The sequence below is a fragment of the Dipodomys spectabilis genome, unplaced genomic scaffold (assembly GCF_019054845.1).
Source record: "Dipodomys spectabilis isolate Male_0828 unplaced genomic scaffold, ASM1905484v1 ptg000043l, whole genome shotgun sequence".
NCBI lineage: Eukaryota > Metazoa > Chordata > Mammalia > Rodentia > Heteromyidae > Dipodomys > Dipodomys spectabilis.
The window spans coordinates 30,121,736-30,139,295 of record NW_024870720.1 but is presented as its reverse complement, the minus strand read 5'-3'; the positions used below and the strand labels follow the sequence as shown (position 1 = coordinate 30,139,295).

Here is a 17,560-nt window from a genome sequence, read left to right as displayed (position 1 = left end):
AGTATATATCAGTTGAGAATTTGTAACATATTACAATTATCAATAACTATATCAAATCTCATAAAGAAGGGGAATGAGGGCTGGGGGGGTGGCTCAGGAGGATAATTCCTACTTAGCAAGTACAAACTTGAATTCAAGACTCCAGTACCATCAAAGAATGAGGGGACAGGGAGAGAGACAAGGAGAAGGAGGGGGAAGTGAGAGGAGGAGGGAGAGGAGAGAAGAGAGAGAGGGAGGGAGGGAGGAAGAGAGAAAGAAGAGAAAAGAATGGGGACAAAGATACCAAAGGTAGAGGGAACAGAAATTAGCACACAGTTGGTGCCAGGTTAGCGTCTACAGAGCTTGGAGACTCCTTGGAGAAGAGGTTTAGCAAACTGCATCATTAAATCTGTGGTCACTCATTTCCTGAACACTGTCACTCCTCTCACTGGAGACCATTTTGAGTACTGGCCAGTGACAATTCCACCCAGATACCTTCAGCTAAGCATGATACTCTTTAGTTCATTTGAAAAAAAAAAAGTCAAGCTGGGTAGGGGTGGCTCTTTCCTGTAATCCTAGCTATTCAGGAAGCTGAAATCTGAGAGTTGAGCTTTGAAGGCAGCCCACACAGGTTATCTCCAATTAACCACCAAAAAGCAGGAGATGAGCACTAGGTTCAGTGGCAGAGCACCTGCCTTGAGCAAAAAGAAGCTAAGTAATAGTGCAAGGACTTGAGTTCAAGCCTCACTACTTACATACCTGTGAAGACTCAGGGTCTATGTTGAAGGGGCAGAATGATGCAGGCTCCAGCCTCAGGATTATCTGAGGACTGTGTTTGGGATTAGGAAAGCTCTTGGCATGTCGGGCTAGAAAGGGAAAATGTTCTCTCTCCCTATCTCAAAACAATGTCACAGACTCCTGGGAGCTGAGGAAGTAGCTATTCTGCTTGCTTGAGCATAGATGAACAGTTGGTCAAGCATTTTCCTGAGATTGGAGAAGTGGTTTGAGCTTGCTCTAAAATAGTTAAGATAATAATATACCAAGACATTGTCTCATAGGTCAAGTAAAAATGTATCTGTTGAAATTTTTTGTGTGAATGTTTTCTGACCAAATCTTGGCAAAGATCATGCTTGCTTGTCTATATATACCCACTAACAATAAAGCACAGCATGCAGTGGCAATTGCTGTTTGCACACCTGTGTCCTGGTGATTTCGTGACCCTTACCCAGGGACCCCAACACACTCGACGTTGACACATACCAAAAGAAAAAAATCTAAAAATATTCCATAATTTGGGGCTGGGAAGGTGACTCAGTGGTAGTGTCTGCCTTGCATGCATAACGCCCTGGGTTTGATTCCTCAGCACCACACAAGCAGAAAAAGCTGGAAGTGGTGCTGTGGCTCAAGTGGTAGAGCGCTAGCCTTGAGCTGAAGAGCTGAGGGACAGCACCCAGGCCCAGAGTTCAGGCCCCACGACCAGATCCAAAAAAAAAAAAAAAAAATTCCATAATTTGTCTGTGACCCAGTTCCTTGCATCTCACAGGTAAATGGACACTGTGTTAATAATAACCAAAGATGGCATATTTTCACAAGTATCTATTATATATTATATAGCATATGTTATACATTATATATTATACATATGATATTTATATATAATCACTTTAGATACATATATACTCACTGAGAAAGTATAATTCAAAGCACTATTGACACTTATACTTTGTACTTTGAAACTTCTGATGATATCAATAGACTATTGATTGAAAACAAATCATTTTTAAAGGACTCAGGAGCTGTTGTATGCCCTTCAATTATTATGTACTTGATAGTAATGCTTCCCCCACGGTATAACCCCTGCTTTCACTGTATTTGATGTCGGTATAATTTGTGGAGGGGAAGGGAAAAAACAAATCGTTTAAATAGGGATACAGGTGGACCCATTGCAACAATGAGATATACAAGTTGAAAAACGAACTTTACAACTTTGGCTAGGAGTAGGGAGGTGGAGGAGGGTGGGAGATGGGAAAGGATGGGAAGGGGAAACAAAGGAGGAGGCAACACTACTTGATAAGAAATGTACTCATTAGGGCTGGGAAGATGGCTCAGTGGTAGAGCGCTTGCCTTGCATGCCTGAGGCCCTGGGTTCGATTCCTCAGCACCACATAAGCAAAATGAAAAAAGCAGGAAGCGGCGCTGTGGCTCAAGTGGTAGAGCACTAGCCTTGAGCTGAAGAGCTGAGGGACAGCACCCAGGCCCAGAGTTCAGGCCCCACAACCCGACCCAAAAAAAAAAAAAAAGAAATGTACTCATTATCTTGCCCATGTAATTGTAACCCCTCTATACAGTATTTTCACAATAAAAAAATAGTAATACTATTCACTTACATTTTAGTTCTCATCTCTTGAGCTATAACTCTGAGATAAAGACAGGAACGTCCTTTAAGTGAGTTATTGGGGACAGAAAAAATTTTCAATAAAAAATAAGGAAGCCAAGCATCAGTAGCTCATGCCTGTAATCCTAGCTACTCAGGAGGCTGAGATCTGAGGATCATTGTTCAAAGCCAGCTTGGGCAGGAAAGTCCATAAGACTCTTATCTCCAATAAACCACCAGAAAACCGGAAGTGGCACTGTGGCTCAAGTGGTAGAGCACTAGCCTTGAGCTAAAGAGCTGAGGGACAGTGCCTAGGCCCACAGTTCAAGCTCCATGATTGACTAAATAAATAAATAAGGAAGCACTGCCTTATGACAAACATTGATTTATAGGTGTTTATATGGAAACTGGGGGTGGTGGCACACACCTGTAATCTGACACTTAGGACATTTAGGCTAAAGGATCATGAGTTTGAGGCCATCATAAGCTATATAAGTCCCTGACTCATAAAACAAAGGAAAAATAATTTGCAGTGTTTTTATCTCAAAGGCAAAAGCTTAAAATTCTCCTTCAGTCTTCTGAGTGCTGGAATTAAAGGCACACACCACCATACACGGCTTTGTTACACACTTTAACTTAGCCATCAACTGTCAGCTTCATTCAATGCACTTTTCAGATGGTCATGTGTCACATACTTATCTTCTTCTTCTTTTTTAATTTTTATTGTGCCAGTCCTGTGGCTTGAACTCAGGACTTGGGCAATATCGCTGAGATTCTTTTGCTCAAGGCAGGTACTATACCACTTGAGCCACAGTGCCACTTCTGGCTTTTTCCACTTATGTGATACTGAGGAATCGAACCAAGGCTGCATGCATGCTAGGCAAGCACTCTACCACTAAGCCACATTCCCAACACGCTTATCTTCCAAGGAGAGATTTAGCCTTCCATCCTTGGTTGGAAGACACATACCATTACTTACTCATTATCAATTTTTTGCATATTGTCCACTAAATATTCAGTTAGCTAGATTTGGGGATTTTAAAATTGAATGCTCACTTTAACTTTATATTGCAAGGAAGAGTGCTTTTCCTTCATCAAATAAACAGGCACATAGCTTAAAAAAAATCCTACAAAGGCCAGGTGCTGGTGGCAAATGCTTATAATTCCAACTATTTAGGAGGCTGAAATCTGAGGATCTCCAATCAAAGTCAGCCTGGGCAGGAGAGTTTGTGAGACTCTTATCTCCAATTAACCATCAGAAAACTGTAAATGGAGCTGTGGCTCAAAAGGTAGAGCAGTAGGGGCTGGGAAGGTGCAGTAGGGGCTGGGAAGGTGGCTCAGTGGTTAAAGCGCTTGCCTTGCATGCCTGACGCCCTGGGTTCGATTCCTCAGCACCACATAAGCAAAAACAAAAAAGCCAGAAGTGGCGCTGTGGCTCAAGTGGTAGAGCGCTAGCCTTGAGCTGAAGAGCTGAGGGACAGCGCCCAGGCCCAGAGTTCAGGCCCCATGACTGGACCCAAAAAAAAAAAAAAGGTAGAGCAGTAGCCTTGAGCATAAAAGCTCAGGATAGAGCCCAAGCCCTGAGTTCAAGCCCCAATACTTGCACACAAACACATAAAAATCCTGCAAAGAAATTATATGGAAAATAATATTAAGAATACTAAAATAAGCAAATAGAAGAATAAATTATGCATTGATGGGCACATAATTTTTAGTCTGTTAGCCTTAATTCTTTTCATTATATTTTCTCAAAGCAGATACATTTCCTTTTCCCATAATCAGTTTTATTGAACGTCATTATGATATGAAAGTATGTTTTTAAAAAAATTCTTTTTTGTCAGTCGCGGGGCTTTAACTCTGAGCCTAGGCGCTGTCCTTCAGCTTAAGGCTAGTGCTCTACCACTTGAGCCAAAATGCCAATTCTGGTTTTCTGAGTGGTTTATTGGAGATAAGAATCTCACTCAACTTTCCATTTCCCCCAAACAAAGCTGTTTTTCAATTAATTGACCAAGAAGTTACCACCATTATAACAGAAACTTACAATTTACATTGCCTTGTCAACTGTTCCAGTATATAAACTTTCTTCCCCTATGAATTTCTAAATTTCCTTGAATAAGGAAATAAAAATGTCTCTGGTAACTGATACTGGAGATAAAGAATAGTTTTATAAAAAAAAAAACTAAAGAGAGAGGATTGTGGTTCAAGGCCAGCGTAGGCAAAAGCTAGCCAAAGTCTATGTCAAAAAAAATAATAAAGGGCTGGGAAGGTAGCTCAGCGGTAGAGTGCATGCCTTGCAATCATGAAGCCCTGGGTTCGATTCCTCAGCACCACATAAACAGGAAAAGCCGGAAGTGGCGCTGTGGCTCCAGTGGTAGAGCGCTAGCCTTGAGCTGAAGAGCTGAGGGACAGCGCCCAGGCCCAGAGTTCAGGCCCCATGACCGGCAAAAAAAATAAAAATAAAAATAAAAATAAATAAATAAATAAAAGCATAGGAACTCATCTCCATTAAGCCTGTGGTTTGTAAACCTAAAAAAAGACATAGATGGGCTTGTGAGGGGAAAAATTACAATAAATATGGGGGGAAAGGAGGAAAGATAAAAAAATGAAGTTCTCTTTGGAAAGGACAAAAGTTTGTCTAAGTTTCTCATATGCATGTGCCTTTTTTTTTTGTTTTCCTTTGTTTTGTTTTGCTTTTGTCAAACTGCTGTTTTCTTACTTAAAAGAAAGGCAGGAGCATCACCTAGTGGGCAATTAAACAATCTTAAAAAGCTATATATTCTAAACAGTAAGAGGCTTTTCTTAATGCTCTTTATTACTGGTTTCTAATGAGAAACATTACTAGAATTCATTTTAGTCACTTTTTGATTTTGAGGTAAATTTAGTGTGTACCAGAAGTATTTTAATATTTTGCTTTACTCACATATTTGAAGAACTGAACTAGACTTTAGAGATTATCCATTCATCTACCCATTCTACAAATATTAACAAGATTAACCATGTACCATATATTTCTCCAAATGTTGAAGATAGAGTGATGAACAAAATAGAAAGTTTTTATTTGTTTTCAGAGCTGGGCTTTGAATCCAAGTCTTCACAAAGGCTAGGCAACTGTTCTATCACTGAGCTATATCTTCAACCAAGGAAGTCTTCATTCACCTCTACAAATCACCTCCATGAGATAAAGAAGAGACTTGTGGGCCAGTGTTATAGGTAAAATAATGAGAAGTGGTATAGTAATGTGCAGGTAATTGATGGTCTAGATAAAAAAAAGAGTTTCAGGAGCTGGGGATGAACCTTAGCGGTAGATCACTTGCCTAGCATGTACAAGGTTCTGAATTTGATACCTAGCATTTTTTAAAAAAGGAAGAAAGAGAAGAGGAGAGGAGAGGAGAGAAGAGAAGAGAAGAGAAGAGAAGAGAAGAGAAGAGAAGAGAAGAGAAGAGAAGAGAAGAGAAGAGAAATCATTCTGTGGTGGGATGGTAGATGCAAAAGACTAGCAGAAAATAGGAACCTCCAAATATCCAGTGGATAGAGAGGGGAATGGATGGACTAATTTCTCTATATGGACATGATAGAATATTGCTCAGCAATAAAAGGAATAAACTACTCATGTGTGCTAAATGATAAAAGCCTGACAGATAAAAAGTGTTATGTCAGAACAAGCATACTGTATGATTCCACTTGTATACAATTCTAGCAAATGCTCATCTGCATGTGATGATAGAAAGCAGATGCATGTTTGTTGTCTGTTGAGACTGTACGACACATGAAAATCTCTAGGGATGACAATTATGCTCATTATGCTGTTTGTGATCCTGGATCCATGGATAAATACAAATGTAAAAGCTCATTACATTGTTCACTTTATGAGCAGTTCTTTTACACCAGTGATTCATTAATGAGGCAATAAAATAAATAGAAAAATAAATCATCATTAAAATCCAAAGAGTTGGAGAGGTGAATGTGTACCAGGATAGAACTGGAGAGGAGAAAATATCTCCCAGGAAGATGACTTCATTTATCACAGGAAGATGACTATGATTGACAATAATTCATTGCATATTCTAAACAGCTAATAGAAAGGTTTTTTCCTTTGCTGTTTTGGGGCTCAAGTCCATCTCACAAATAAGCTGTGCATAGTGGCTCACCCATATAATCCTATCTATGTAGGGGTTGTAAGTAAGAGGGCTGCTGTTTAAGGACAGTGTGGATTATACCTGAAAAATATCTAAAGCAAAAACGGCTGAGGCATGGCTCAAATGGGAGAATGATTGCCTAGCAAGTGCAGGCTCTTGAGTTTAAACTATAGCACTGCCAATAAACAAGCAAATAAAATGCAGGCTGGAGTCTCATGGAAGAAGGTGTTGTCTTTAGATGGACCCAAAGGTGCTTCATCTTATTGTGCTGTATATTAAAAATAGAACTAGAACATTCAATACACAATTGCTTAATATTGTTACTTTGGACAAAGCTGGATGAATAAAGAGCACATTTAGCACCAACTTAAAGATCAGTTGATCATCGTATAGCAGATACAATAAAGTCATATGACTGATATGAGAATTGACTCATTTGACAACCCAGCTATGTTCTAAGGATTGTCCCCAAATTCTCTTTAAATAAATCATACTGATAAATTCTGATGGAGACGACTACTTGTTCTAATTGCTACTTTTTCTTCTGTGCATCCCTTCATCTAAAAGCCTTCATCCTTCAAGACATATCTCAAATACATCCTATTCTTATTTCTGGAAATAAGCAAGACCTCTTTTTCCATTATTCAAATCTTCTTTGTGTCTTTGTATCTATCTGAAAGATTTTTTTGCTGGTCCTGGGGCTTGAAATAAGGGCTTAGGCATTGTCCCTGAGCTGCTGCTGCTTCTTCTTTTTCTTAAGGCTAGTGCTCTACCACTTGAGCCACAGCACCACTTCTGGGTTTTTCTGTGTATGTGGTACTGAGGAATCAAACCCAGGGCTTCATGCATGCTAGGCAAGCATTCTACCACTAAACCACATTCTCAGCCAAGACATTATCTTTTAAGCTTCCTTGTAGGCTTGGTTATATATCCGAGTCTTGACCAAGCAGATAAGTGCAGAAGCATTATGTTCAGAACTTTCATATTCCTACCTGTAGGGCAGGAGCTCAGCAGTAGGGTAGCTGCCTAACCAGGTCCTGAGTTCCAACCTGAGGACTGCAGAAAAAATGTTGGATATTCCTCCTACCCTAAGCCTAGTGCTTTGCATATAGTTGATGCTGAATTAAAGCTTGTTGCATGGCCTGAGTATGACTCACCGACCACATTTTTGTGACTCAAGATATTCATAATGCATAAACTTATGGTTTATTTCTATGTATTTTGTTTTCAGAATTATTTTTTCCTAATGCAATTTAACCAAAAGATTTTAAGCATGTGTCTGTTGAGTTAAAAAAAAAAAAAGACAGAATCTGTGCTGGGACTGGGACTTAAACTCAGGGCCTCCATGCTCGTTTGCTCAGCTGATACTCTATCACTTCAGCCATGTAAGTCCAGTCCATGATTATTTTTAAGACTCACTGCTTATAGTTACTTCTTTATAACTTTGCAAGTACTTGATTCAGTAATAAAATTGTTGGTCCCTAAGCTGGGTGCTGGTGGCTCACATCTGTAATCCTAGCTACTCAGCTATTGACATCTGATGATTGCAGTTCAAAGCCAGCCCAGGCAAGAAACTCCATGAGACTTGTATCTCCAATAAAGTACTCGAAAAAGCCAGAAATGACGCTGTGGCTCAAGTGAGCCAAAGTGAGCCACAGAAGTAGCTCAGGGACAGCACCCTGGCCCAGAGTTCAAGCCCCAGGACTGGCAAAAATAAGAAAGTAAATAGTTGTTTCTCAAAGATTGCTAAATAATGAATCATGGTTTGTACGATGTTATTTATTGTTTGTGCCAGGTGTGATCTATCATTTGTGATCTCAACAGAAGCTCATGTTCTGTGACACTGCTTAAATAGAACACCACAGCCCAGTTGTTGGTGGAAGAACAATTACTGCCGCATGGTTGGGTTGTCAGCCTACTTTTTTTTTTCGTGTAGTTGTAATCAAGATGGCCTGGATTTCAATCCAGCTTCCTTACCAGCTATGAACTTGGGCAGTAAACCTTCCTGAGCCTATTTCCTCATGTGCACAAGGGAGATAAGATAGTGTTACTTTAGAGGACTGATGTGAGAATTAAAGGGGTTAATATAAGGTGGGACTTTGAGTATTGCTGGCACTGGGAGGGTGACAATTTTTGCATCAATAACATCCTATTTCATTTATAATCAAGCCACATTTACTTTCCTACATCCTGTGATTGTAGAAAATTTATTCATCTCTTTGAATTGTCTGGATCTGAATTTTAAACTCTGGGTGGGGAGGGGTTTACAAAGGTTGTTCTTTTTTTCTTTAATGATTGGATTTTAAGTACAGATTAATTGGCATTCTTAAACCACACTCATAGTTTATGTCCAATAAACACCCTTTTCCTTGTAACACCCTTTTCCTTGTCTGTGTCATTGTGTCGAAACAACAACAATAATAAACCAGGCAGGTGGCTCACCCTTGTAATCCTAGCTATTCAGAAGTCTGAGATCTAAGATTGAGGTTTAAAGCCAGCATGAACAGGAAAGTCCAGGAGACTTTTACCTCCAATTAACCATATGCACAACATATATATATACACATATGCCATGTGCTATGAAAAAGGGGAGCTGTGGCTTAAATGGTTTACCAGCCTTGAGCAAATAAAGCTAAAGGACAATGCCCAGTACAGCACAGTAATAATGATAATAATAATTATGATAATAACAAGTACTTAAGAACAACTCATTGCTGGTGGCTTACTCCTAACTTAGGAGACTGAGATCTGAGGACTGCAGTTCAAAGCCATCCCAGGCAGAAAAATCTGTGAGAGGGCTGGAAATGTAGCTTAGTGGTAGAGAGCTTGCCTAGCATGTGTGAAACCCTGGGTTTGATTCCTCAGTACCACATAAACAGAAAAGGCTAGAAGTGGCCCTGTGGCTCAAGTGGTAGAGAACTAGCCTTAAGCAAAAGAAGCTCATGGCCAGTATTCAGGTCCTTAGTTCAAGCCCCAGGATTGGCAACAACAACAACAAAAAGTCTGTGGGCTGGGAAGTTGCCTGAGTGGTAGAGTGCTAGCCTTGAGCTCACAGACAGTGCCCAGACCCTGAGTTCAAATCCCACGACCACAAAACGAACAAACATATACAACTAATTTATGCCTACCTCCTCTCCCTTAAAATGGAGATAGTCCTACCTCCTCGCCCTTAAAATGGAGATAGTGCTATACACACATCAATAAATACACACACACACACACACACACACACACACACGCGCGCACATACAGATAGGATTTTTCTCAGTATATAACTTAGGCTGTGGAATTAAAAATAAACTCATTTATCTGTCCCATACGAACGTTGGATGAAATATGGTTGTGTTTGTATAGAAGAAAAACAAACAAACAAAAAACCTTTGCAGTTTAGATCTTTCCAGAAGGCCTGGAGGTAACGCCTGGCCAACGATAGGTGGCGATAGAAAACTCCCGCAAAGCGTTCCTCAGGGCGAACAAGTTTGAGTCCACAGGGCTTTCGTAGTGCGCCCGGCGCGTCGGCCAGGCGCTTCCGGCCGCGCGTCCCACGTGCTACTTCCGGTTACTCCAGCGAGGGAGCGGGCCGATCCCCCGCGGCGGCGGCCGGGCGGCGGCGGCCGGTCACTCTTGCTTCCTGAGAGACCCTCGCCCGGGCGCCGCCAGCATGTCCAGCAGGAACAACAACAAGCTGCCCAGCAACCTGCCGCAGTTGCAGAACCTGATCAAGCGCGACCCACCGGCTTACGTCGAGGAGGTGGGGAGAGGCCGGGGCCGGGGCCGGACCGGGGATGGGGCCGAGGCCGGGGCCGGGGCGTGGGGCGGACCGGGGCCGGGGCCGAGGCCGGGGCCTGGGGCGGACCGGGGATGGGGCCGGGGCCGGGGCGTGGGGCGGACCGGGGATGGGGCCGGGGCCGGGGCGTGGGGCGGACCGGGGATGGGGCCGGGGCGTGGGGCGGGCCCGGCTGGCCGCGCCAGGTCCGGGGGTCCCTCGGAAGCTGGGGACTCCACCGAGGGTGGAGGCGGGCCTCCTCTCCGGAAAGCGCCCTGTACGGCTGCCTTGGCGTCTCGGCTCCTTTTGTTGTCACCGAGGCGGGGAGAAGCCCGGCCGGCCTCCCCTGCCTTCAGAACCGCCTGACGGCCGCGAGCCCGGGAGGGACCCTGCGAAATCGCGGGCCCCGAGGGCCGAGTCCTGAGCTGTCACAGGAGCAGAGTCCCTTACTCCGCACCCAGGGGCAGGATGGGGGGGAAACCTGTCCGGATAACCGGGTGAAATTGGCCAGTAACTCCTTGGAAGCTGGAGTCAGAATTTGCTTTCGTGAGTGGTGAGGTCGAGAGTTTGCATTAGGCTGAGTGCGAGATGGAGTTGGTAGGCTGACCTTGTGTATTGCTTAAAAGCATTTGAACTGAGAAGTGACACGGCCGAAGTAGTGGTTTTCCTGTATTCAGTTGGCCGCTGTGGACCTTTGCGTGTGCCACTTGCTACATTGTGATTACTTTGTGGCCAACACAGTTCATCTTTTAACCGCCCTCACTCATATTTGGAGATTCCTTATGTGGGAAAACTTTTTTTTTATATAAAAGTAATATAGGAAGGAGGATACTCTTAGAGGAGGAACGTAAAGGTGCATTGCCTCTCTGCCTCTGATCATATAAAATAGTATTTATCGAAAAGAACTCCAGGAAGTGGCGCTGTGGCTCAAGTGGTAGAGCACTTGCCTTGAGCTGAAGAGCTGAGGGACAGCGCCCAAGCCCAGAGTTCAAGCCCCATGACCGACAAAAGAAGAAAAGAAAAGAAAAAAGAAAGAAAGAACTCCAGAAAATGGAAACAGGAAGTTTTTTTCTTTAAAAGAAAATAATGTAAGAAAGTATATGTGGGTATACACATAGAGCATATGAAGTACTTGTATGTGCATATGTATATATATATAATGCAGATATGTGTGTGTGTGTGTGTGTAGGATGCAGGTGTTGAATTTTAGAAACTCAGTAGTTGGGGAAGACCTTGAAAAAAGTGGGTGAGGGAGAGCTGTACACATATTTAGCAGAAGAGTAATCTAGGCAGAAGGAACAGCAAGTATAAAGGCCTGAGGGCAGGCATTATGTCAGGTAGGTTTGAGGAAGGTTAGAGTAATATGGGGTAAGCTGGAGCTGTATCTCATGGACACTGGCTGTTTCCAAGATGAAAGCCACTTACAGGGTTTGGAACAGCCCTCTATGACACAGGATCCCCATGCCTTGTTTTGAGTGTGTACACACACACGAACACACACACACACAAATTTAGATGTTCTGGGTCTACTTTGAAGAATTAGGATGCCACTAATGTGAAGATTAGAGAGAGGGGGATGAGGGCTGGCTGGGAGTCTTGATCATCTCAAGGCTATGCCATGGGTAGGCAAGAGGAAGAACTGGGGAAAGGACTTTGCTAAGAAAGGATTCTAGTCTTCTCGTCACTCCAGTTCCATGGAAGTGTAGAAAGATGGTCTTGTCTGAAGCCATTTATTTTGGAAAACACTAGAGGCCTAGAAGTTTTGTTAACAGTTTGTTTTTGACTATATTAAGTTTAAAACACCTGGCAGATCTCAGGCAGGAGAATGGATGTGCGAATTTGGAGTTCACTACACTAGTTAGGGCTAATGTCAGATGAAGCTGAGATGTAGCTTATCCATAACATGCTTGTTTGACATGCACAAGGCCTGGGATTGATCCATAGCACAACAGAAAAACAATACAAAACAAAACATGGCAAGAATTACTGTAGGGTAGCAGTGTTACTGTTGGGTTGTTGTCAGGATTAAACATATTTGAGATATATACACAGTGAACTGGGCAAGTACTGAATAAGTGAGGAAAAGCTACTGTTATTCTAAATGTCTATTGCCTCTGGGTTTTTACACTTTCTATCTAGAACTCTTGTATAAAATAATGTGTGTGTGTGTACATGTATACATATGTGTATCTGTGCCTGTACTGGGGCTTGAACTCAGGGCCTGGGTACTATCCCTGGCTTTTTGGGTGGTTAACTGGAGATAAGAGTCTCTTAGACTTTTCTGCTTGGGCTGACTGAACCACAATCCTGAGATCTCAGCTTCCTGAGTAGCTAGGATTACAGGTGTGAACTGCTGACACCTGACTTACCAACATAAACTCTTAATGAATATTTAAAAGAGGAAAATTTTGACTGGAGAATATTTTGTAATTGACATACACTTTACATTTCCTAGCTGTTGTTTTTCAGGTGATTGGAGTACTCTCCATACTTAGATAATATTCTAAGGTTCATTCAGGTAGTAAATGGTAGAATCTGGGTTTTTAGGTCTTGCTTACTATTCCTTACCCAACACTGCCTAATCTTCTAATCCAAAGGAAAGGCTCTTCAAATTGTCTATGATGTGTTTAGATTTTTTAAACCTCATTTGGAAGAATGCAGATAAGGAAAAAAAGAATGTTTATATACTCATTCAAAGCTTTTTTTCTAGGCTATTATCAAGCACTTGATCAATGAGTAGACTTTTATTCTATACTGAGATAGTCATATAATAGAACGTAACAGACTTCAATTCCATTTCTCTACAGTTTCACCAGCAGTATAACCACTACAAGTCCAATGTGGAGGTTTTCAAGTTACAACCAAATAAACCCAGCAAAGAGCTGGCTGAGCTGGTGATGTTTCTGGCGCAGGTAAGAAGATGATTTCTGAGTGAAACAAAACTTAGTGTTACATAGTCTGCAAACTGTTTTCTCAATAATATTTAACCTCATTCCATTCTGGAGTGGAAACTTCAAGTTCTTCTAAAGCTTTCCCTTATTGCAGATTTCATTTTCTTCCTGTGGTATGTCAAGCAATTTTGCTATATCGTTTCACAGAGCCCAGGCAACTGTCACTTTATTTGTTTTTCTTCTTCAGATTCATCAAACGTGAGTTTTGAGCCATATCACAGATATTTTAGAAAAACTGTAGTTTTTAGAAAACTACCATTCTCATAGGTAGGAGGCATTAGCCTATAGCCTTCTACTATCCTTTTGCAGAACATCTAAATTTGTGCATGTGAATTATAGAGAGAAAAAGGGAAACTTCAGAAGTCTTTGCTTTGTTACAGATTGGCCACTGCTACCCAGAACATCTAAGTAACTTCCCTCAAGAGCTGAAAGAACTTCTCTCCTATAATCATACCGTCTTGGATCCAGATCTTCGAATGGTAAGAGCAGTACTTAGCTCAGCAAAATAGTATTGTGTTCATGAGGTAATAGCATGCTAACATCAAGGACATGTTGTTGATGAGCTTATCTTTTCTCTGCCCTGTCCTGCTTTTTCCCTTTTTTTTTTTCTGAGCGTACACTCCCACAAATACTTATAATGAATCAGGCTCTGCTGCTAAGCAGCCCAGCTCAAACATTTTCAAGTATAATAAATACATCTGTCTTTCTAACCCTTTATAGCAACCTCTTACACAAATAAATTATCAGAAAAGTGTTTACATCCTATGAAAAACTTGTAAAAACCATATTTGCTAGGCTATATGAATTCTGTCATTTTTATGCTTCTCTAGGATTTTTTATTTTTATTTGTTTGTTTATTTATTGTCTGTCGTGGAGCTTGAACTCAGGCCTGGGCCCTGTTCCTCAACTCTTCAGCTCAAGGCTAGCACTCTGCCACTTGAGGCATAGTGCCACTTCCAATTTTCTGGTGATTAATTTGAGATAAGAGTCTTAGGGACTTTCCTGCCTGGGCTGGCTTTGAACCTTGATCCTCAGATCTCAGCCTCCTGCGTAGCTAGTATTTACAGGCATGAGCCACTAGCACCTAGCTTGAGTTTTTTTTTTTTTTTTTGAGATTAGTCTGGCAGTGTTGCCGAAATGATCCTCCCACCTCAGCCTCCTGAGTAACTGGGACTACATATGCTACTATGACCAGTTAAGAATTTCATTAATTTAACTAGGCTCAATCAAAAGGAAAATATCAGCCAAACCTAGGTTACAGGCTGTAGTTTTTAACTGATAGAGATGTAAGTTTTGACAACCCAGGAGTTTCAAACCCCATCATTTTTTTGTTTTGGGGGTTTTTGTTTGTTTGTTTGTTTTTGTTTTTGTATTTTTGGGTCCGGTCGTGAGGCCTGAACTCTGGGCCTGGGCACTGTCCCTCAGCTCTTCAGCTCAAGGCTAGCGCTCTACCACTTGAGCCACAGCTTTTTTCTTTTTGCTTATGTGGTGCTGAGGAATCAAACCCAGGGCCTCAGGCATGCAAGGCAAGTGCTCTACCACTGAGCCATCTTCCCAGCCCCTCAAACCCAACCAGTTGTAAGACTTTTTATTTTATTTTTTGCCAGTCCTGGGGCTTGAACTCAAAGCCTGGTGCTGTCCCTGAGCTTTTTTGCTAAAGGCTAGTGCTCTACCACTTGAACCACCACTCCACTTACAGCTTTTTTGGTAGTTAATTGGAGATAAGAGTCTCACAGACTTTGTTGGTAGGGCTGGCTTCAAATCACAGTCTTCAGATCTTAATCTATTGAGTAGCTAGGCTTATAGGCATGAGCCATTGGTGTTCAACTTTTATTTATTTTGACAGTACTAGGGTTTGAATTCAGGTCCTCTCGTTTGCCAGGTAGGGACTTTGCCACTTGAGCCACACCCCACTCTTAAGTTTTTTTGCTATTGTAAGGTGACTCTTCAAGTCTCGTAGGTAATTCAGATTGAGATTTTAAGTATACAGAGATATATCTTTCCGAGTAAAGATATTTTTCTTTTAGCTTTGTACATCTGGCAGTGACCAAAATGGTCTAGGGGCCTCCTGTTTCTTAAAAAAATTAGTTGTTATTACAGACTGTGGTAGACAATTTGCTCCAGGGAAGTTAGAATGAACTTGTGACTTTGAAATTATGTAATCATTTAATCACAATCAAAAAAAAAAAGAACCTCGGGGAAGGGAGGGAGGGAGGGGATGGTAGGGGGAAAACAAAAAAAAAAAAAAGAAAAAGAAAAAAAAAAAAAATTAGTTGTTTGCAAGAGGTATGGCTCAAGTGGTAGAGACCCAGACTAGCAAACAAGCTGCTCATAGCCCTTAGTTTAAACACTAGTACTGGCAAAAATGAATGAGTGAATGAATGAATGTTTATTTTGAGATGGAATTTTCTATATTGGCCTCTCTACCTGGTTTGTTTTTCTGCTTTTTGGGGATGACTTGTGGAATCCTTTCCAAGTTTCTTCCTACTCTTTCCTTGTGACAGAAATAGCATTTTTTTTTTTTTTTTTTGGTGAAAACAAAATATATGTGAATGTTAACTTCCCTATTTAATAGTAAAAATTGAACTTACGTTTCTATTTCTTTGACAATGTAATTTCCTGTTGAAGTTGTTATTAACCTCTTTTTGAGCTTTAGTATCTTTTTGGTCAAATTGTGACCACTTGACTAGGGAATATTCCTAGTCCTTTTACCAGTGCCGCTGATGTTTTAGCAAGCAACTTTATATCCTGGCAGAAGCCCCTGCTTATGGTTCTCACCCATTCTTCCTGTCCCAAGATACGGAGTCAGCTGTTCTTATTCCCACTAACAGAGTGGCATTTGAGGCCAGGATTTGGGTGGTAGGCTGCATTACATAAGCAAGAGTATGGTAAGTGCTAATGGCACTTCAGAGGAATGCCTCACCACGAGTCACAAACTTACCTTGATTATTGCAGTGTGCTGGGTTATTGCCTCACCTCTCTCTTCCCTTTGGACTCATTGATCACAAGTTGTTGTATAAAGATACACTCCTGAGAGGCCTTGTTTGGACTGTAGCTCAGTGCTAGACCACTTGCCTAGCATGCGCACAGCCCTAGGTTCTGTCCCCAGCACTGAAAGAAAACAAACCAACCAAAGAGGCCTTTCTTGACATCCCTCTTGACAAATTGCCCCTCCTCGTTCAGAACTTACTGGTCCTGTTCCTGTATCATTTCCTATGTGGTAGATACCTGAGATTCTCTTATTTGGATCCTAGGAAGAAGACTATTCCCCTTCCCCATCCCCACACACCTTTTTTTACATGGTACTTACAAAATAAGCATTCTTACCATTGAGCCACACCTCCAGCCCTGGTTTTGCTGTTTGAGATTAGGTGTCATTTCCTGTCTAGGTACGTGCCTGGGTAAGATCCATCTGTGTTAGGCTTCGTGTCTTAAAGGATAACAGTTATTGTAACTGTGTTAAACTTCCTATTGCAGTATGCTACCCCACTGGGTTTAGCAGTCACTGAGAAAGAATCTCTTGAACTTTTTTTTTTTGGGGGGGGGGGGTCCGGTTATGGGGCCAGAACTCTGGGCCTGGGTGCTGTCCCTCAGCTCTTCAGCTCAAGGCTAGCGCTCTACCACTAGAGCCACAGCGCCACTTCCGGCTTTTTTCTTTTTGCTTATGTGGTGCTGAGGAATCGAACCCAGGGCCTCATGCATGCAAGGCAAGTGCTCTACCACTGAACCACCTTCCCAGCCCTCTCTTGAACTTTTCTGCTCAGACCAGCATTGAACTGGATTTCTCCTGATTTTAGCCTCCCAATTATAAGGATTTTAAGTGTGAACCATTAGAGCCCAGCTTCTCTTCCTTTTTTGAGGGGGTGGAGGTGGGGAGGACAGCATCTCACTATGTAGCTCAAGTTGGCCTTGAATTAATCTTGCTACTTCAGTGTCCTGAATGCCAGAATTGTAGGAGTACACCCAACCCAGAGACTGTTCTGCTGCCTAAAATAGTGCTTCATTATTAAAAGGTAGAAAGATGTTTAGAATGTATGTACTGCATTTTCTCATTGGATTAACTTTACCATTGTCGTAATGGTATTTGTTTTTCCTTCCTGAGACATTTTGCAAAGCTTTGATCTTGCTGAGAAATAAGAACCTCATCAATCCATCAAGTTTGCTAGAGCTCTTCTTTGAACTTCTGCGTTGCCATGATAAGCTTCTGCGAAAGGTAAAGAGCAAAATATTTCATCCTATATCTCATTCTACCATGTAGAGTTTAGAATCCCTTGAATTCTCTATACATTGGATATAATTAAGAATACTTTAATAGAAAAAAAGTTCCACTATTGTGTGCATGCAATATGGTATT

General features: G+C 41.7%; 1 protein-coding gene across 1 annotated transcript in view; it reads left to right on the top strand.

Annotated features, from left to right (window-relative positions):
• Positions 1–10,071: 10,071 nt before the first annotated feature.
• The window catches only part of Sdad1 (SDA1 domain containing 1), a 29,588-nt gene continuing 22,099 nt past the window's right edge, over positions 10,072–17,560 (top strand). Inside the window, exons 1-4 of the mRNA XM_042678086.1 lie at positions 10,072–10,240; positions 13,063–13,167; positions 13,587–13,685; positions 17,309–17,419. Of these exons, the coding sequence (XP_042534020.1) occupies positions 10,151–10,240; positions 13,063–13,167; positions 13,587–13,685; positions 17,309–17,419 (405 nt within the window). The 5' untranslated portion in view covers positions 10,072–10,150. The remainder of the gene's footprint in view (positions 10,241–13,062; positions 13,168–13,586; positions 13,686–17,308; positions 17,420–17,560) is intronic.